At 51.6% G+C, this 21,256-nt stretch overlaps 1 protein-coding gene across 5 annotated transcripts in view; it reads left to right on the forward strand.

The window, feature by feature from the left end:
* Positions 1–21,256, forward strand: part of ADAMTS17 (ADAM metallopeptidase with thrombospondin type 1 motif 17) — a 255,794-nt gene that overhangs the window by 156,277 nt on the left and 78,261 nt on the right. For 4 of the 5 annotated variants that reach the window (XR_016018253.1, XM_074317647.2, XM_088789326.1 and 1 more), the window contains exons 13-16: positions 2,592–2,755; positions 8,272–8,399; positions 16,967–17,087; positions 21,005–21,073. Coding sequence is in view for 4 of the 5 variants with exons in the window: in XM_074317647.2 (XP_074173748.2) it covers positions 2,592–2,755; positions 8,272–8,399; positions 16,967–17,087; positions 21,005–21,073 (482 nt within the window). In the remaining variant the exon portion in view is untranslated. The remainder of the gene's footprint in view (positions 1–2,591; positions 2,756–8,271; positions 8,400–16,966; positions 17,088–21,004; positions 21,074–21,256) is intronic. The other variant, XM_074317646.2, reaches the window with a different exon arrangement.

The following is a 21,256-nucleotide window of genomic DNA, read 5'->3' on the forward strand; positions in this document are numbered from 1 at the left end:
TTTTCCCCGGGTCTGCATCCCTGATGTGCAGTGAGAATGCGCCTGGCCCTGGTGATGTCTGGGGTGTTCGTCTCCCGGGGCTGCCATAAAAAAAACGACCTCTCCCTGGGTGGTGTGAACACCAGAAATGTATTCTCTCCCAGTACTGGAGGCTGGAAGTCCAAGATCAAGGCGTGGGCAGGCTTGGTTCCTTCTGAGGGCTGAGAGGAAGAATCTGGTCCAGGCCTCTCTCTGAGCCTCCTGTGGTTTGCTGGCCATCTTTGGTGTGTTCCTTAGAGCTTAGAAGTATCACCCCGATCTCTGCCTACACTGTCATGTGGCGTTCTCCCTGTGTTACTGGTGTTGTTATAAAAAGGGAAAGTCTCTTTCCAGATCTTCCCTTTTTACAACACCAGTTGTATTGGATTAGGAGTCTACCCGACTCCAGTATGACCTCATTGTAACGAATTGCATCTGCAATGGTTCTATTTCCAAATAAGGTCACAGGCTGAGGCAGTGGGGGTTAGGACTTCAGCACATGAATTTTAGGAAGGACACAATTCGGTGCATAACTTCAGCACCCCCTGCCTCTCCTGTGCCTTCCCTTACCTCAGGCATGGTGACACGCCTGTTGCAAAGATGTCCTTCTCGCTGGGACACGTAGATCTCAGGGCCAGCCCTCTCTCTTCCTTCCACACTGTGCTTTGTAGCCCAGGAATCTATTTATCTGTCTGCGTTTGGTGCTCAGGCCCAGGGCTGTCGGGAAGGCTGTTGGAGGCTCCATCTCTCTAAAGGTGCCGTGCAATCATTTCTCCGAGGCCCATCTGCCTCCCTGGTGCTTTGAGCAGGAGAAAGAACAAAAGGTCCCTCTGTTCTCAGCTCCCATAAACCTTAGAGAAGTTTTGCTATTTCCTAACTTGGAGACCAAAACTCAGGCCTCTCTCTGGGGCCACCAGTGTGTATAACCTCTCAAGGCTGCCTCCATTTTCAGGCAAGGGAGACATTGCATGACGTGGACACAGAGGTATGAAGGGAGCTTTTCCTCCCATTCCAGATGTTTCCTGCAACACAGTTATGGAGACCAGGAGCTGGCAGACTATGGCCCATGGGCCAAATCTGGCCCACAACCTGGTTTTGTAAATAAAGTTTTATTGGCACACAGCCATGTCTCTGGCTGCTTTTGTGCTACAATGCCAGAGCTGAGTAGTTGCAACAGAGACTGCATAGCCCACAGCCAAAAACATTCACTATCTGGCCTCTGGCAAAAAAGTCTATGGACCTCCTAGCATGGTCTTTTGTGACACAAAAGCCTGAGGACCTCTGCCACCTTCTACTGTCCTATCTCTCCCTCTAAGGCAGGGATCACAGGGTCTGAACGTGAGAAATGACAAAGAGAGGAGAAGAAATACTCCAAATGAAATGGTTAATGTGTCAAAAATGTCACCCTGCCAACAGGTCAGGGCAATTGGTGAAAAGTACACTGAGTACAATAGTTGTGGTTTGTGTTCTTTTCTCTCATGTGCTGAATTTCACTAAAAAGGGCAGACGGGAAGCCGTCTTCCTCCATCGTGATGACCTTGGCGGTATGGAGGTGAAATGAACGATCGAGGTTGTCCAGATCAGAGTCCTACGAGGTTGCCAGGGGCCTCGTGGAAGAGCTGGGCAGAGCCACACTCCAGCCGGCCAGGCCCCAGCCCTGCTGCTTCTCCACGATGCCCCTCACACACGTGGGCTGGACCAGAGAACGCCGCTGGCTTTCCAGAGCTGCTTAAAACCCCGGCCGCGGCACAGAGTATCCAGGGCCCAAGGCCACGTCACTGACCACTGTCCAAAACCAATGAACAAGCGAGTTAACCATTTGGATTCTTTTCATTATAAAGTAAATGAGAGCTCTTATTCACTCATCGTGAAACTCAGTGGCCTCCGGAGTGTACCTACCATGTTTCCGTGAAAATAAGACCTAGCTGGACCATCAGCTCTAGTGCATCTTTTAGAGCAAAAATTAATATAAGACCTGGTATTATATTATATTATACCCGGTCTTATAGTAAAATAAGACCAGTATTATATATATTATATTATGTTATATTACATTACATTACATTATGTTAGACCCGATCTTATAGTAAAATAAGACCGGGTCTTATATTAATTTTTGCTCCAAAAGACACATTAGAGCTGATGGTCCGGCTGGGTCTTATTTTCGGGGAAACACGGTAGGAGCCGTTTAAAGGTCTTCATTCTATAGAAGACTGGGAAACCCACACACACACACACACACACACACACACACACACAACCCTTGGGGTTGTCATTGAGACAGATGGCCAAGTGTTAAGTTCAGATGAAAGATACAATTTGTGGCTCTTTGTGAACTCACGCTCACCGTGTTTTACTTCCAGATGACCTTGATTTACAGTTTTCTGGATGCATTTTTCTGGCAGCTCACTTTTAAACATGCCATCGGTGTGGGACTAGGGTGCAAGAGCGGGGGGCGGAGCTTTGGAAGCCTTGCCCGGCCCCTCCCCCTCCTGGCAAGAGAAACCCTAACTGAGCACCCGGTTTTTTCCCCAGCACCGACTGGTTAACGCAGACTGTTCTCTTCCCTCTAGCCCTGGGCCTGGAGGCACGCATTGCCTGGGTGCCAGCGTGGAGCATGCAGTCTGCGAGAACCCGCCCTGCCCCAAGGGCCTGCCCAGCTTCCGGGACCAGCAGTGCCAGACACACGGCCGGCTGAGCAGCAAGAAGGGCCTGCTGACAGCAGTGGTGGTTGATGGTAAAGGCTCATGGCGCACCCCTTCACAGAGGCCTCTCTCCCTTCTTTCCTGAGAACATAAACACCTCCTAGGAAAACCCAGAGGGCACACCCTACCCTGCAATCCTCCCGACGGGCGGTCCCGTCCTCCTGCCGAAGTCAGCTTTGGACCCACTTCTTGAGCAGTGGGGTTGAACTTGGATGACCCAGCTCTGTGTGATTTCCCAAAAGCAGCTGTGAGGCAGGCAGTGGCCCAGACCCCTCCTGCACCCCCACTTGCAGCCAGGCGGGTGTGCTGGCAGCCCGCCACTTACTGCCATGTGCTGGGGGGCCCAGGGCCAACTTTGAGAAGCACGAAGGTCTGCGGGGGCAGGACAGTGCGGCTGTCTGCGTTTCCCTTTCTGGTGTTGACGCTTTTTTGCATTTCTTTTCTTGGTTCATTTTCGGTTGGCTCTTATTCCTTGACTGAAGTGTTGGGGGAAAACTTTTGAGGACAGTTGACAGCTTGGTGAAGATGATAATAAGCACAGGTCCCATTTTCTTTCTAAGCTGTTTCCCAAATTAAGGGATGCTGACCACCGGGCTGTTGCAAGCATTTCCGGTGGCTGATCATGTTCTAGGTGGTGTGTCCTGTCTGTGGGATTTGAGATGTCTGTTTCTCGTCGATCAGAACGCCCGCAAGATCTAGTGCAGGGTTTTTTTACACTTGAAACTCTGTTCGTCTTCAGGAAACCAGGCTGTGTTCTAATGATGACAATATGGTCCCATTTATTGAACACACCATGTGCCAGGCATACATTAGCTCTACGTACATCATCTCAATATGCGACACAAGCCGTGCAGAAGATGAGAGGTTACAGGTTACGTGACATGTCGGAGCTCCTACAGCTGATGAAAAGCAGACAGGGGCTGACCCCAGTTCCGGAGAAGGTGACTCAGAAAATAACCAGCTATCATCTGGCTTCCAATACTCGAGGAACACAGAAAGCATGATTTCATAAGAACTAAAGCAACTGGGCCCGATTCTTATACCGCCTCTAAAGTCTTTTGCTTGCAGGAGAATGAGGTTCCTGGGCCAGGTCTTAAGTTTCTCCCCTGGGATCCAAGGACCTCTGCGATCTACGTCATGCGGTCTGCTGTTATAAGTTCCAGTGTGCATAGCCGTGTGGGGATGCAGGCCCAGACATCACAGCGAATAATGGCCTCAGACCGGCAGCTTTTAACCCAACCATCTGACCCATCAGCTTTGAACTGACTTGTAGAGTAATGTGGAGTGTTCTCAATCGTAGCAGATAATACCAACCCGCTCAGCCCTGGGCCCATTTGAAAGCATCGGCGAGCTCCCCAGGCATTTTCCTTTTTTAAAAAAGAAAAACACCGCTTTTGGGAGCTGTGTGAATATACCCAGCAGACCTCAGCTTACCCTTCAGATGAGGGAGAGGCGACCTGCCCTCCCAAGAGAACATACAGCTGGTGGCAAAGGCTCACGCGTGACCCTTGCCACTCTCTGCCTGGCCCTTGATCGGACGCAAGAAGACACAGGAGGCTTCCAGAATCTCGGGCACACACAGATCCCTAATCCAGAAGGAGATGGCACCAGTAGCAGCTGCCGTGTTCCCAAACCTTCAGCTATCCCAGACTGCTAGATAAAGATGTGTGAGGTCCTCTGTTGTGTCCTCTCACACTTCTTGGGAGCACGAAGAGGTCAGGTCCAAGACAGACTCTTCCCCGCTCTCATTTCCACTCAGCTATGTGCACAGAGGTTTTGTTATTCTTTCCTTGGTCTCTTGCTTCGGTTTTCGGTTCTCCTGCCTCGTTTATTCAATGCAGAAATCCCACTTAAATGTCTGTTTTTCCACCCATGTCTCCAAGTCTAGATTAAACTTCTGTTTTACTTCTAACCACTGTTGGATGGCTGAGCTCCTCGGTTCCCTCATCATTACAGTGGCTGAGAGTGGTGTCTGCCCAGTTCCTCCCCCCGCCCCAGGAGGCCTCACAGTGTGGCTATTTGGAGAAGCCCACGCATTCAGAATGTTTTCACCCATCCGTTCTTTCTTTCTTTCCGTCCAAACAAGAACTAATGGTAGCCTGCGTGCCACTGCCCGTGATCTGAAAAGGCGACCCCGTTTGATGAGGACAGCAAACAGGCAGTCTGCATTGTGCCTTTGAAAGACAGACCCCAAGTTCAGGGCTTTGCAAGGGTAGCCGGACTCAGGCCCCCTCTGGGGTGGAATTGTCAAGACTTCTCTCATATTTGGTTTCGTTTCCCTCTCAAATATAAACAGAAGCCAGCATTTTTTAAAGGAGCCTTTCGCAAGGATCAAGACGAAATAATAAATGGCCAATTCAGAGGGCAGGGGGAGAATGCAGATGAGAAGTGTCCTTCTCAAAACGTCGTTGTAAAAGGCACGATTCTAGCTGAGCCGCGATAGGCACGGGTCCTGTGCTCAGGGTTAAGCTCTTCTCAGTCCGTTATAACTACCCTATTCATAGCATTGCTATCGCTGCGGAATTCTTTGGCAGTGGACGCACAGTTCAAGAAAGGGGAAGCTATATTTTTTTCTTTTTTCTCTCATTGAAGAAAAAAAAAAAAAAAGAATTCTTGCAGAGGTAGATTTTCCAAGGGAGGACTCAGGACCACAAAGCCATACAACCTCCAACAGAAGACAAAGACTCTCCTTAGAAACGATTTCTCCGTGGAAAGGCCTTTTAGACGGAAAGCCATGGAGCTGGCCCGTTGCCAAACCCACCCCAATGCAGCTTTCCCCATGGAATCTCATTGAAGTGGAAACCATCAAGGGTTCTGGCCTCCGTGGCCAGGCCAGCAGGCCACGTGCCACTGAAGTGTCGGAGGGCTTGGCAGAGGTCGTGTCTGGACATAGAAATACGTTTCCAGCTCCTTCTACCAAGTGGGGCTGAACCTCCTGGGTCCACGCCTCCCAGGGGACGGTACGATGGTGAGGGCTTTCTGATTGCAACTCTTTTAACAAAAAAGAGGGAGTGGTTGCAATGATACAGGGTGTCTCACAGGTCCAAGGGGCCAGAGTAATGTCGGCGGCCATGACCTCTGGAGGTGTCAGGAGCTGCTATCCACGGCCACCACAGCTTGTGTGTATCATCTCTTCCTCCTGCCAGTGGTACAAACGCTTCTCACAACTTGTCCACAGGACCTTTCATGGAAGTCCCCACCCCTTAGCCAAATCCTCTGCGGCCAGATGTGGGTCAGATTTCAGAGTGTTTTAGGTGTCAGGTATCAACAGTGCAGTAACCATGTACTGATACCCCCCTTCACCCCGGGGTCACCCCACAGTCAGACTCATAGACATCTCTTCCAGGTAACGCACGGAAAACCAAGCGAGATACTAGGTACTCCCAACAGTCTCATGTCAAATGTGTTGGCCACAAATGTGAAAAAGCGCTCGCAGTTCTCAGAGCGTTCGTGATTTCTGAATTGGGGATAAGTCATGGAGACTTGTCTGGGATCCACCAAACATGAACAGACACAACCTGTCCATCGGAAGGGCTGATTCCCGAGGAGGGAAACTCTGATTGGCCCAACTCTGGTCAGGTGGCCACTCCTGGTCCAATTAGCTGTGGCTTGGTTGTCAGGTCATGCTAAGCAGCTTTGGGGACAGGGCCTGAGCAGCCTCCTGAGTGTGTGTCCCCCCCCAGAAGCCAGGCTGGGCATAGCTGAGCACTCGTGATGGCCCCCAAATTACATGGCATCCCCACCTTAGGAAGACCTTGTAACTATAGACAGAGAGGGAACAGTGAGAGTGCCACAGGTCACCGGTGTCCTCTTCACCAGGAAATCCTCCAGCCCTCTACCAAGCAGACCGATTGGGTGGCCCTTGAGCCCCTGAGTGTGTCTCCCCTGCTGTGTCTGTGACTTCCCCCTCTAAGCATCAGTCCTGACAACAGGAGAGCCAGTGAGAAGCTGGGACCCACCCCCCAACCGTCCAGCCTCCGTCCGAATTTCATCTGAGCGAGAGGGATGCTCCAGGCGTCTTCCCCAGAGTGTACGGCTGTGTAACTTACAGGAAGATCTCCTCCTAAGCTCCTAAGGAAGGAAGAATGTTGACACTGCCCGAAGCTCAACCTCAGCACCTCGTGTTATTTATCAAATTGTCGATGAATTGCCCACCTCAGGCATCCTTGAGGGACATACTCGGAGCATTTTGAGAGACTCTGAACCTCTTCATGTTTTAGAAAGGTTCTCCTGAGTCCCTTTGGAAGGCGGTGCTCTGCCTTCCCAGCGATGTGGGGCACCCTGAATCCTGAGCAGAGCCCTGAGAAAAGGAGATGGTCAAACAGAGGAAGTGCCAGCTGAGCAGAGGAAGGAAGCCCCGCTTCAGGACTCTGGAACTGGGGTGTCCCCAGACTGCCCAAGCCATGGAGGACGGGGTCTGCAGGTGGGAGAGTCAAGCGCAGGTGGCCCTGAGTGTCTTCCTGCCTCGAGTCAGGGTCACAGTCCCTTCAGGGAGGTTGGGCCCCCAGCTTTGGAGAGTCACCACTGCTCTGAGTCTCACACCCAAGAGCCCAGGTGACCCATCTTCATCCCTCCCAAGCCTGTGCTTTCTGACTTAGCGCAAAAGAACCTTCCATTTAGTACCCCAATCCCGTTTCCGTTTCTACGCCAATCAGAGTATGCACCCAGAAGCCTAAACGTCCATGAAACTGGTGGTTTGTTTTCAGCGACACCATGTTGCCTCTTCGTATTTTGGGTCCTTAGAGTTCTCAGAGAGGAAACAGTGGTGGTGGAAAGAAAATCAGGACGGGGTGAAGAGGCCGGGGCTGGCCCTGGCAGCAGAGGGACTCTGGGCTGCGATGCACATTCTCGGGACCTCATGTGCTCATCTGTAAAATCGAACAATGACAGCATCCACCTGAAATACATAGACACCATGTCGCATGCTACCTGGCACACGGTAGATAGTAAATGTAGTTTAGGATTTTATCACCATCATCAGCATTATTACTGCTATTGAACAAGTCACCTCAAAGCAGTTATGGCAAGTACTGAGGTAGCACTTCAGTTGAAAGGGGATTAAACGCACCGTTTTCTGAGTGCTTTGGCCAAGGGGCCCTTCCTTGACCCTTAGAACCCTTCTCTCTGGTGTTCTAGGACCACACTTCCCACTGTGTGTTGATCAGCAGAGCTCCACAGGATAGGAACTCTATGAAAAGCCACTGAACACATGGCGGTTAGTGATGGCCATCCCGTCACGGAAGCCCCAGGCCCTGGGGGAGACAGCACATCTGCTCTAATAAGAACTTTCTGGCTGGGATGTCAAGGTCCTCTGACGTCGCGTCAGCTCCAAAAGACGTTCTCTACCCTTGACCTTGCTCACCTAGGACCACTTGGAAGACCCACTTTTGGGGGTGGGGGGACTCATGATGAGCAAACATCCCAGCAGAGGCAGCCCAAAGGTGTTGGTGTTTCTCTCTGGAGACTCCTTTGCAAAATGATCACCTGTGCCCTGCGTGGCCCACACACCTCTTCTCACGTCAATGTTCACCCTCTTTTCCCTCCTCAGATAAGCCGTGTGAACTGTACTGCTCACCTCTGGGGAAGGAGTCCCCGCTGCTGTTGGCCGACAGGGTCCTGGATGGCACGCCCTGTGGGCCATACGAGACAGACCTCTGCGTGCACGGCAGGTGCCAGGTGACTTGTTTACCTTCTGTCCTTGGTGGGGCTTTGGAGGGGAAGATCCCTCCCCCCAGAGGTGCTTGGCATGGGGCGGGGACCTCGGGAGGCCTGGGGGCATGGAGTTTCTCAAGAAGGTGCCAGAGGTGCTCTCTCCCAGCCTGGCACCCCTCCCTCCCCGCCTCACTCCTCTCCTCTCTTCCCTTCCCCTCGCCCCTCTCCCGCCCTCCTTCCTCTCTCCTCTCTTCCCTTTCCCTCCCCCATTCCCTTCCTCCCTCCCCTCCCCCTCCTTCCCCCTCTCCCTCCCTTCCCTTTCCCTCCCTTCCGCCCTCAGCAGTGACTGAGCGTGGAGCTCACCTGCAGGCAACCAGGATTTGAGGTGGCTGAAACAATAGTGGCAACACAGTAACCTTAAAAATGTTTAACTAACTTTAGGCATCATGGCAAAGGGAAGAGCGGGTAGAAAGCTAAGGTAAGACTGGAAGATGTAGGCGAACGTACATTTGCAGACAAGCTCTGCTCTGTGTCGCTACAACACAGATAGAATAGAACTAAGCAGATCCCTTCAGAGATTGTGCCCAAGGAGGTAAATATGCCTGGCTTTTGGGGACTGCTGTCCCCACTGGAATATAGTCCCCAAACGCATTCTGATGTTGGATGTGACTCATTAGGACCATGGTAAATATCCTTTAAGAAGAAACAACAACAAAGGAGGGAGGTAGGATGGAAGGCCACCTTCCACCTGCATTAAATGTGCCCGAGCTGGGGACCCCCGCCTGTAGCCGGGCCCTCCTGAGCAACCCTCCCCTGCCTGGCATAGCATGGGCATCTCTCGGGTGTGGTGCCACAGCTGGGACTGGTGTGGTGGTCAGCAGGCTGGTATGTGCAGTGTAAGTGGTACGGCCTGGGTTCGGCCCCACGTGTCCCATTTCCTGGTCACCCACTTTGGTCTGAGCCTGTCGTGTGACAGCCCCAGAAAGCCTTCTCCCCTCAGCCTCAGACGCATGCTGTTGTCATCTTGGCGGCCAAGCTCCCTCAGCTGTGTTCTGAGCAGGTGAGCCACCGAGAGCAGAGAGAGATGGCAGCCCCCCGAGCCCTGCGCAGGCAGGTGGGTGTCAGGATTGTCGCACACTCGGCAGTGAGAGGAAAACCAGGTCTTTCCTCCAATTCTCACTTTTGCTTGTTTAGCCTTCACTGGCCTCTGTGAGATGAAGCAAGGAGTCCTCCACTCACCAAAGGCCACTGAGGGGCCTCCTGATTTTCCCCAAGAAAAGACAAACTACTCTGCATGAGTCACGTGGCTATGGGTGCTTCAAGGTCCCCACACCTCCTGAAGTTGGCACCTGTCTTTAAGGCTCAGTTTCAGCGAAATACTAGAAACATTTGAAAAATTGCAAATTCTAGGGGTCACGGGTGGGGAGGGGGCAAGACACTGTCATCCCCCCTTCATTGCAATTGTGCCACGATCCTGCCCCATGCCCCCGGAGGATGGCAGATCCGCTCCATTTTCTCCCCTTCTCCACTCCTGGCCAAGGGCACAGGGGGCACGGTTGGTGAGTGAGAGAAAGATGGAGTAAAACAGAACAGGCAGGAAGATTCAGACACAGGCAGCTTCTGAGAGGATCCCTGCGGCCAACCATTTCAACCGTAGTGGGTATTTTTCCCCTGGGAAGTCCAACCTAGTCCCCAACTGGAATTCATCAGGGAAAATCTTGGCAATACCGCAACTCCCTTGGCACTGCCTGGTTTTGTTATCAAACACGGACCTGTAAGGGTGATAGACGCTTGGTGCCCGAGAGTCTTGGCCAGGCGTCCTCCGGGGAAGGGGGTGGTGACAGGCGGTGGAGCGGGCCCCTCGTGCTGCCGTCCCATAGCAAAGAATGTGCAGGGCCTGGTGTGAACAGAGGTCTTATCATAAATCACTGAAATGAAGAACTGCTGCTGCGTGTCTGTACACCTGCTAGCAAGCCAAGTGCAGGATTTGTTTCTTTCCTAAATTATACACTTCCGTGGGCCATCCGGCAGCCCTGTGACATGCATTGCTTTACTAACAATTTCCCAAGTAAAGGCACTTGTCCCCTTTAGGGCGGCACCTTCTCCAAACTCTTGCCACCATCTGTAGGGTTCTCGCCAACGTGGAAGCATCTCTAAGAATCCTGACCTTTTCTGGCCAGTGGGGGCCGTGTTAAATGGCCAGATGCGATTTTAGCTCTGAGCCTTCTGTGCCTATGGGCTCCTTCCGTGAGCTTGGTTCGAATCACAGCCTTTTCAATGAGGGTATCTCCCTGTACTGTGACAGCAAAACTATCAGTCCTTTACTCAGTACCGCAGGGCCGAGATGCCACTCACGGCATTTTGAGAGCCTATGGTCCTAGGGCACTGTCATGCCAGACCTGTCCTGCACTGCGGTGTGATGGGGATGCCATGGGGACAGTTGCCTTTCCATCCCCGGGTGTCACCCCATCTCCACCCTCCAGTCTATCTCAGATGCCTCCACTACTGCCATCACTATCGCATTTGCTGACTCCTGCACTGAGACTAGCACTAATGAAACACGACCCCTCAAGCTAGGGACACTAGAACAGAGGTGCAGACACTGGCACCTTTCGCCGTGCCCTACGGTGGGTGGCAGAGCTCTTGCTCTCTGGCGCCTCACCCTGCTGGTGGGGAGACCCCTACCTGTCAGTTCCCGCGAGTACTGTCTCCTCTGCATGCATGCACCGCAGGGACTGCTGCCTCCAGGCAGCCTACCAGGCCTGGCACAGGACCCCTGCAAGCACCTCATGAGATTAAAATGTTGAGAAACCACTCGCTTTCTGAAGGAAGTGACAAATACCACTCGTCATTTTTCTAACAGTACTCATTCTTCAGAGAGAAACTATAAAACTTACCTTCAGCCCCATTATGAAGTCAGTTCTTACAAAAATCCAAATTCCTAAAGCCAGAGTTCATGAGTTTTTATAATAAAAGTGAGCATACGTAAGACAATAAATTATATACAAATACAGTATTTATGCCTAGTTATGGTAATGGCCAAAATAGAATGTTCTGGATTCCTGTGGTACTTGTGAATGAGTAAGGCAAGGAAAATTGGTTCAAGAGACAAACAGAGTAATAAAAACACAAATCTCAGGGGTTTCTGAGCAGAGGAGCTGTACTTTGTTATTGATAGCATTACATAATTATGATGCTAAAGGTAGAAACCATCCACATGTTACACAGAGCAGCGCTTACAGAAGTCTTGTCATGGCTCACTTCCTAGCTTTTCCTTCTGTTTCCGTCAGCTGTCAATTCTGCTATTTTGGGGTAGCCGAAGGAGTTCTGGGAAATTCTGAGACACACGGTGACGAGTTGGTAGGGAGTGGATGGGGGGAGAAGCCCCGGAATGGCATTTTCAGCAGGTTCCCGTAAGCTCCCACCGGCAGGCTGATTCAAACCGTAACATAAAACATGGAAATACCATTTTATTCTCTTTTTATGAGGCCTGAGTTAAGTTTCATTTCAGTGAGTCACAAATTACTTCACATGCTGAAATGAAATTTCACAGTGCTCATAAAAGTGGGAGCGAGACGGGGGAAGAAACACAAACATTGTCTATTTTTCAGCAAGTCCCTATAAATCAGGGGCCCCATCTTTAATGGTTCCTACTGTTGGCCTCCAGAAGCAAAGGAATCAGGTGACCACGCCTGTGGTGTCCCGCTTGTCTCGGAGCTCCTGACCGTCTGTGGGTGAGTCACACCAATGGACAGGTCTGAATACACCTGGAACCACATGTGCTTGGCTTTGCATTAAGGCCTTAGCAGCCAGCACGGCTCTGACGAGGACCACACTTCTTCAGGACCCTAATGTGTGTACGTATCCCAGGCTTGATGGACACCAAACTGAAATGAAACACCTTCAGGGCCTGTCAGCTGCTTCAGTGGAGGGACTGTGTCTGATTATCCGTGTTCCCCTAGGAGCTGGCTTGGAGGAGCGCTTTTGATGGCGTAATGAAAAGAGAAAACACACGAGTGGATGCATGGGAGGCTGGGTCCTGTGCTCTTTGGAATTCAGAGCTTCTGGAATCTGGAGCCCATGTCAACACAGCGTTTCCATTGTCCAGAATTGGTTGGCCTCCCATGTTTGTATCCAGTGGTCTATTCGGCAAATGGAATTACTGGTGGGGTTTAGGAGAATTGTAAGAGACGCTGGCCTCCGAGTGTCCCATGTAAAGCGTGCAGGAAAATGTACCGGGTGTTTATGCTGGGCTTGTGTTTCAACAACGCCCTTCTGGTTGCTGCGTTTCTTCACATCGTGACACTGCAGCTGACATCTCTGAAGTGTGTGACTGTTGGTGCCAAGCCTTTATTGATAGCAGGCCTCAAACTCTGAAGTCATTCCCTGTACCCCTTTTGTCTAATTAACCTCCCACACTAACTGCTGGGTGCAGCCAGCAGAGTAAGCCACGTGTTCTCGTCTATCCCTGGACTCCACTCGGTGGTGGTAAAGGCAGACAAGCACAGACCATGTGGTGTGGAGCGGCAGAGGTCACCCTTTGACAGAAGAAAGACACCAGCGCTTTCTGGAGGATGAGACTTCATGGACGTTTCATGGCAGGAAAAAAGCAGCCGAGGCCAGAACTGAAACAAACGGAGAGTCGCGACCGAAAAGAAAGCAGAAGGCTTGAGGGGGTCCAGGATTTGGGAATGGAGGGTGGGAGTGAGGAGCTGGCCGAACGTCATGAGATAAGTCAGGAGTTCATGCAACGTGGCTGACCACGCCTAGAGCTGCCTTTGGACTTGGACGGGCTGTCAGGTAATTATCCTCAGGCACAACAGCAGCGGGCTCCTGCCCAGAGTTGTGTGACAGATTCTTCAGGGACAACTGGTTCAGGTGTGTGACTCTGCTTGAGGTTGGTGCTCACCCTTCTGGTTTGGGGGTAGACTGCAGCTTCCCTCCCATCAGTCCCAAATGGAAGGCCAGCATGCAACACCCCCACCCTCATATAGAGAGCTCCCTGGGTCGGCCTTTCTGAGCCTCCTTCTCAAATGTGAGTGGTCAACCAGAGATCACTGCTGCTTGAAGAAAACCAGCAGCGGTGATGAGAAAGACCAAGAAAAACAAACAGAAAAACTGACCCTGGCAGAAAATTGAGATAATTATAGAACTCTGCCGAATTATAGAATTATGCAGCCAAATCATCAACCAAGCATACAAGCGACATACAGTAATTTTGAGATACGGAAGGACTCAGACATTTTATTTTCCAGGCGTCCATTCTGAAGAAATTACGTGTCGTTTAGCAAAACAAGGGTGAAGTCAAGAAAAAGAAGACGAGGGCCGCGGGAGTTGGTGGAACGACCCAGGAGCCCAGTAAATGCGGAGGTGAGGGCTACACGCTGGCCAGAAAGCATGCAGTTCAAATTAAAACAAGAAGCCAGTGGCATCCCTCCAGCAGAAGAGAATGAGACAGCAGTTGGAAGATAGCTGTGAAGTTGAAGAAAGCAAGTGCTTCTCCTCCCAGCCAGGAAAGGGGGGAAAAAAATAATCCAAAACCAAAAGACCATCAAAACCTGTATGAGAAAGTCCCAGTTCCAATATGAAAGAAATGAAATGCGTCATTGGGAGGGAGGGGTCGCTGTCAGACAGGGAGCACGAGGAGAGAGGCAGAGGACCCATTTGGAAAATCAAAGTCTCCTACTCCCAGTTTTGCCCAGGGCCCTGCCTGATAAGAGGTCATCGTTTTTAGGCATTTATGGAACACGTATGATGTGTTCAAAAGCATGCTGGCCAGTGTGTGTCATAGCATAGGGCACAAGAATACAAAGAATTGTAAGATACCATTCTCTACAGTGTGTCGGCAAGAGAGACTTACATGAAACCCGGAATCAATGAGAGCTGGGGTAGACATAGCAGGAAGTACCTGGTGTGGACTTAATTCATTCATCAAATATTTCTTGAGCACATTCTATGTACGGAGCACCGCAATGTGTGCTGGGCATTCTGTGGTGAGCAGGGCCGAGAGGGTCCCCGTCCCTACACAATACACACAAGACACACAAAGTCACAAATATGATTGTTCTGAGGACTGGTCCATGTGGAGAAGGAAACGGTGTCAGAGAGAGATTGAGGGGGGCTTGTCGCTGAGAAAGGCAGTGAGTGGCATGGCAGGTCTCTCTGAGGAGATAGCATTTGAGGAAGAGCCAGCCTGGCAAAGACGTAGGGAGGGAATGTTCCAGGCAGAAGGCAGAAGCAGGGAGGCTGGTATGTTCCAGAAACAGGAGGGTGGGCAGCAGGGCCTGGAGGGGTAGGTGTGAGGGGGCGGAGTCAGGGCCGGGGCCATGACTGGCAGGTCAGCATGAGAGTGTGGGTTTTATTCCAATCGTACCGGAGGAATGGAAGCAGAGGACTGAAGCCATGTTGGTTGTGGAACCCAGGAAACCAGTTAGAAGGCGGGGAGGGGGGGTTCACCTCGCTGAGAGGGGATGGGGCTTGCAGGAGCCGGGCTCGGAGGTGGTTGGGTTTGGTTATGTTAAAAAGAGGAAGAGTCGGGAAGGGCGTGGAGGTCTCAGGCGTGGGTGCCCAGGAGGGCGGCCGTGTCTGCTGCATCCAGGAAGTTGGCAGGGTCTCCAGCACTACCACTGGGGAGTCAGGGGCCTGTGGCTTTGGAGAAGTGTCGGTGTTTCAGTGTGTGCCCACAGAGTTCCTTGTCTTGGCCAGAGAGCCCAGGAGGTTCACAGCAGACGGGTCGCCTGTGAGCCTGGGTGGGGTGGGGAGTGTGAGAGCCGTGTGCATGCAAGGCTCTTGGACTAGAAGCCCAAGGAGACTGTGCTGGCTGAGCGAATGTGCAGACCTTGGCTACCTTGGGTGCTTAGCCCCTGTCGTTTCATATCGAGCAACTTTACAGCGACCCCCAGCAGACCAGATGACAGATGTAGGCGGCCCCTGCCACAGGCTCCGGGCTCAGGGTGCCCCGTTACAGCTGGTCAGCCCTCAGGTCACCAAGGGGTGGCCTGTGTGCCCTGGCAAGGCGTCACAGTTGATGGCTGCTACCCTGTGGGTACCATGTATCACCTACGTCTCCCCCGTTCCTTTACATCCTCTCACCGCCATTCACTCCTCACCTGACCTCTGGCCACGAAAGCCCCCAGTATTGTCCTTTACCTGTTTCTGTACCAACTTTGAACAAATTTGAGCTGCTTTTTCCAATGTGCTGTCGTGTATCTGTTCCATTCTGGTCATTTTTGCACTCAACTTATTCACCACTTAGCATACCTTCACGTCTTTGGCGAAATATATCTGGTTACGCTTTTGTTTTGGGGCACACAATTCTTTCCCAAAGAAATAAGTCTCCAAGGGTGAGGTTTCGGGACTATCACATGTGAAGGAGACTCATCTCGTCATCACCGAGCCCCCCCAGAGGGCTGTGCTTCTCGGGGTGCGGTCCAGGCTGTCAGCACCAGCATTACCTGGGAACTTGTTAGAATGCACATTCCCCGGACCACCCCGACCAGCTGGGTCAGGTCTGGGGGTGGGACCCAGCAGGCCGTGTCCTAGTGGTCCTCCTGGTGACATGGGCACCTTTTCACGCTGAAGTACCACTGCGGTTGTGAAGCAGAGGGTTCTGATGACGTTGGTGACCCTGGGGCTCAGTGTTCTCCTACAAGGAAGTCTGCGGTCAGCCAGCTCTGCTCTGTGCCCTGGCCCCTGGTGGGGGGTGGGGGGTAAGAGGGACAGCACCTCACGAACATCCATCCAGCCGTGATAACAGAGAGCTACGTCACTGCTGCCTGGTTTCCCTGCCTGTCGAATCCTCTGAAGCCTGAACCACGAAGGCCTGATGGTACAGGATGGGGGGACAATTTCTAGTTCTTGTTCTGAAAGTGTGCGCTTTAAGGAGGAGGAAACACATGCAGGGGCATTTCAGCAATTTCACAGGCAACTAATTAAACACCCCATGTGTATCAGAGCACACACTTAGGCATGCTACTTTGCAGACTACAAAGTTCTTCCCCCACTTTTCGGGAGCTGACTTGGGCTGTGCTGCTCGGAGCCACGCAGGGTCAGGGCGACCCTCCCCTGCCCTCAGCCAAGCCTTGTTGAAAAGATTTGAGAGATTCTTGGGCCAGGTCTGCCTGAGAGATGGGTTGCCCCAGCCATGCCTGAATGAGCTTTGGGCATCTGGACCTCTGCAAAAAAAATCAGTGTGGAGTCTGCTGTATTTTCTGGGACCATTGGCTGTCCCAGCCAAGAGTCAGATGACCCACAGAGCCCCAAGGGGAACATAAATCATGTAAAATTGTGGCCACACTGGGTCATGTGTGGGAACCAGCTACCCCTACCTCAGACAGCCCTACGAGGGGCCGGGTGTCAGGCCTCAGGGTGATGACTCTATGGTTATTATGACAAATATAATACAAGCTGGATTCTATTCAGTTTTCTCCCCTTCTGGTTTTAAAATATTTCCTCGGGCCTCTGAAAATGTCGTGGGCCCCGGGCTTCGTGTCTGCTGGGCCTAATGGAGAAATCGGCCCTACAGGGTATCCTCGTGAAAAACCCCTCTGAGTCTGAAACACAGAATCACCTCCAGCTCTCTGGTTGTTTAGAAAATCGGCTGTGATGGCATCATCGGGTCAGCGGCCAAAGAAGATCGGTGTGGAGTCTGCAGCGGGGACGGCAAGACTTGCCGCGTGGTGAAGGGTGACTTCAGCCATTCGCGGGGGACAGGTGAGTGTGAGACCCAAAGGAAAGGTGACCTTGGCCACTTCCAGGGAGATGGTTCAGTGCGAGGCCCAAGGGGCGCCCGCAGCTAGTGAGCAACTGACCTCTGTTGTATATTTTATTTCCTTTGCCCCAAAAGCAGCGTTGGTGTGCCTGCCCTGCATTTCATACTTAAGGGCTAGTTTAGAACGTGGATAGGTGACCTGGCACTTCAGGTTCCTGATTTCTGAAAGACAAAGAAAGACATTTTATCAGAACTCTCTCTTTAGGCTCCGAGGAGCGACTAGTGAGCTGGTAGCGCTTGGTGGTGTGGCCCCGTGGTCCGTGGGTCACGTGGTAGGTAGCTGCACCCCTCCCCCCACCAGACCCCTGTGGCTTCATGTCAGCCCATCTTGTGACATGCACACAGAGAAGGTGCCAGAGATACTTTGCTGCATAGTTTTGACCTGTCAGTGAAGGAGGTGTTTTCTGTTTCTGAGTTTTCTGTTAGTACGAGGAGGATACATTGACATGCATCCCTAAAATATGCATGAAAGCCGTGCATCCCGGGCAGTCTGAGATGCCTCTGCTGGCTCATGGCAGAGTAACCGAGTCTCCTGTTCCCCAAATGTAAACATCCCCAGCTCGGTGCTTAGAGATGCGTGTCCAAATGTAGTTGCTGGGCCTCAATCTGTCTGCCGGAACCCTCTTCACAGCCGTCGGTTCCCTGCCCAGATGTAGGAGACGGTTGCTGATTTCTTGTCCTGAAGGATACCTGCTTATGACGTGAGGGAAGTTTCTGGGTTGATACTTAGTGAAGGGAGAACACGAGGCAGGCAAGTCATCCAGAGGCTGAGCTCTTCTCAAAGCTCATGTCCCAACATCACTCAGAGTGGTGTCACCAAGATAGGGTGTCGGATGGAACTGAGCTAAAAAGCTTCTCCTCTCCTTCCCACGATTGCTTCATAGAGAAGCTTTTCAGCTCAGGTCCACCCAACCAAAGAATGGAATCGCCGTGATTCCTCCCACAGAACAGGCCCCCAGTTAAGGCAGAGAGGAGAAGTCTGTGCACTCTCCCTCTTTGCTCTGTGACGATGGAAGACCTGGTGAGCCTGCCTTCTGTATACCTTGAAAGGTCAGCCTTTGCACAAACATTTGTGCAGGATCTTGTGAAAACCAAAGCCTAGGCAAGCACAAAAGGAAATTTCGCAGTTACATCTCAGGTATGGTAAGGGCTGGCTTTAGGATTTTAGACAGGTGTCCGCTCTGCAAAACAGGAAGCTCATGTGGTCATCTGTACCTGCCCCACGGCTCCTGAAGTCAACGGAAAAGCTGCGGCTGGAACTCCACCATCCGTTACCATCACCACTGGTCACTGAGTCTATTCCAGTGTTAATTAGAATTAATGACAATGAAACAAACTTAAAAATTCAGCCCTCAGTCCCGTTAGTCACATTTCAAGTGCTACCTGTGGCCACTGGCTCACGGGTTGGATAACACCAAGAAAGAACATTTCTATCATTGCAGAAAGTGCTCCTGGAACTCTGGCGATGGCTGCTACTTGTTGTGACATGTCTGATGCCATTCTTTCTATTTGGACCCCAGTTCGGGCTTGCATGAGCCTTTGATCTCGTCTATGGCAATGGTGTCAGCCAGGGCAGTTAGGAATCAAACCTCTGCACTTGGCCAGGACTGACTGTTGATTTAAAAAAGGATTTAAAAAGGGAAGCATCACAGAATTGACTGCAATCGCGCCATTCTGTGCAAGGCAGGTAGCGCACAGCCACGTTCTCACCTGTCCCCGGGCAGCTGCAGGGAACATCAGGAAGGTTCCACCACACACCTCTGAAAAACTCCACTGTTTGCAACAAAGCAGCTCACTTAGGAGAGAACAGAGATGAGGGTTGCAGTACTCTCTCCTTTCCGGTGGGTGGCCTTCGGTCTTGGCGTGGGCAGATCCGTTCCTCCACCCACAGTAACGTCCTTTTTTTCTGCCCTTTCCCCATCCCACCCTGCACCTGGCCCCACCTGCCCCACAGGAGGCAGGTGGGTATGAATGTGCACTGTCCTCTGGGGAGGTCAGGCCCTTGTGACTGTGGTGACCAGTCCCCCGTGGAAGGACAGGACAGACAGCCATTGGAAGCATCCTGGGGGTAGCTGTCCCCACCCCGGCTTTCAGCTTAGCGCACTTCCTTCCAGCTTCAGAGACATTCACGAAGGTCGGACAGTGAAATTCACGAACTTTCCCCCGTGCACTTACACGGCAAGTTCACAAACTTCATTGTCTGACCTTTCGTACTTGCACGTTAGCTTCACGCACCTGTAAGTGATCTGTCGTTCTTCGCAGTTGCCAGATGTCACACCTTCATTTTAAAGTTTAACGCTGTTTCCCCCCCCCCCCAAATCCTCACATTTGGGGTCTGTGAGCCGAAGCTCACATCCTGGTGAATTCCGTGTTTGAAGATGTGAGTGGAATGCTCACACATGAACAACCCACGGGCTGCCTGTCTCATATAGTTTCATCCAACACAGACGTATAATCACGGTCTGACATTCTTGAATGCCCATATACGGAAAGACTGGCAAATGGGTGTCCATGCGTCTGTTTGCCCAAGAAACATTTATTCAGGGCAACTACAATTGAAGCATGAGGCATACAGAATTAGAACATAACTGTCACCAAGTCGGTCACAGTCCGGGAGGGGACCCCCCCAGGCAGACAGCTTGAGTCCATATGTGAGACAGAGGCAGCTCAGCGGGAGTGCTGTGGGCCCCGAGTTCTGGTGGGGTACCTCACCCAAGGCTGAGGGCAGATGAGGGTGGCCCCTGAGCCCTAAAGGACTAGTAGAAATGAACTGACGGTGGGAATGGAGGCGGGACATTTCAGACTGAAGGAAAAACCCAGCGTAGAAATAGTAGAAAACCCCTGGGTCCTGTAACATCTTAGGTGACTCCAAGCGTGGCTGGATGGACTCGCTCATTCCGTCAGTTCAGATAGGAAGGTAACTTTCATCTCTGCCCAGCTCCAAAGCAGGAATGTCTTATCACCCTTTAGGGGGAATATCAAAGAGAAATACCGGACCAGAAAGATAAAAAGCAATGAAATGCAGGCTCCTGGCCCAATTGTATGAAATCCAGACCCTTGCCTGAACTCTTCTGGGTCTGGGTCCTTTTACCTAAATACTTGAGCTGAGAATCCAGAGAAGACCCCCACACCCTCCCAGGACGTCCCCCTCTCATGACCTTGAGAAGTCTCAGTGCAGAGACCGCGGCTCTGGCGTTCTAAGTGTAGCTCGTTCATTACCCTCGGGCCTGTTGCCTCCCAGCTTTGAACAATGGAGGGAGTTCCTCACCCGCTCACTCCAGAAGGAATCCACTCAAATTGGCTCTCATGCTGCTTTTCTGGTGGGTGGGGTACAGTGCTTAGCCTCTGGGGGAAGGGAAACAACTCCGTGGTTTGAATTCAGTAATTTGAAAGTTCTTGGTGTGATGCTTTCACTTCATTCATTAACTCATCACTTTAACATTATGGCCTTCATGCCATTCTGTCCTCAGCATTCAAAAGGCGACCACTGCCCATGGGTATCCAGGACACACCTGGAATGCAGTCCCCACCGAGAACCAATCGCGGTGCCCCATGGGCTCCAAATCCCTTTGCACTTTGTCCTTAAAGAGAACCTCCTCAAGCAGTTGATTGGAAAAGGGAAGGTGACATGATAAGTCCGCGTGTCACATATTTATTCAATAATTACCTTTACAAGTCCTGCCACGTGCCAGGTTCTCTGTTCCAGTCTTAGGTGTGGGGAATGACGGTCCCGGGGGGAAATTGGCCGTTATGTGACAATGACAGATAATGATGCTTTTCTCCACCATGATCAAGAATTACAATTCTCAGTTGGTGAAATGCGCACGTAAACCAATTGCAATGTATTTCTTTTTCTCAGTCAAGAATAACCTTTGTACGAAGGTGTCCACATGCGTGATGGCAGAGGCTGTTCCCAAGTGTTTCTCATGTAAGATGTTTGGATGTTATGCGGTCCTGGCGGTGACATGTCTGGTGTGGGGGTCTTGCCTCGCTTACATGCCTGAACGCGTCCTGAGTAGATCAGTGGGAATGAGTCATGCACGAAGCCATTAATAAACACAGAGGCCATTTATTGCTTATATAGAATTGATGCTGAAGACGGACTGCCAAA

Source organism: Rhinolophus sinicus, chromosome 13 (genome assembly GCF_057876585.1).
Source record: "Rhinolophus sinicus isolate RSI-liver-muscle chromosome 13, RSI-T2T, whole genome shotgun sequence".
Lineage (NCBI taxonomy): Eukaryota > Metazoa > Chordata > Mammalia > Chiroptera > Rhinolophidae > Rhinolophus > Rhinolophus sinicus.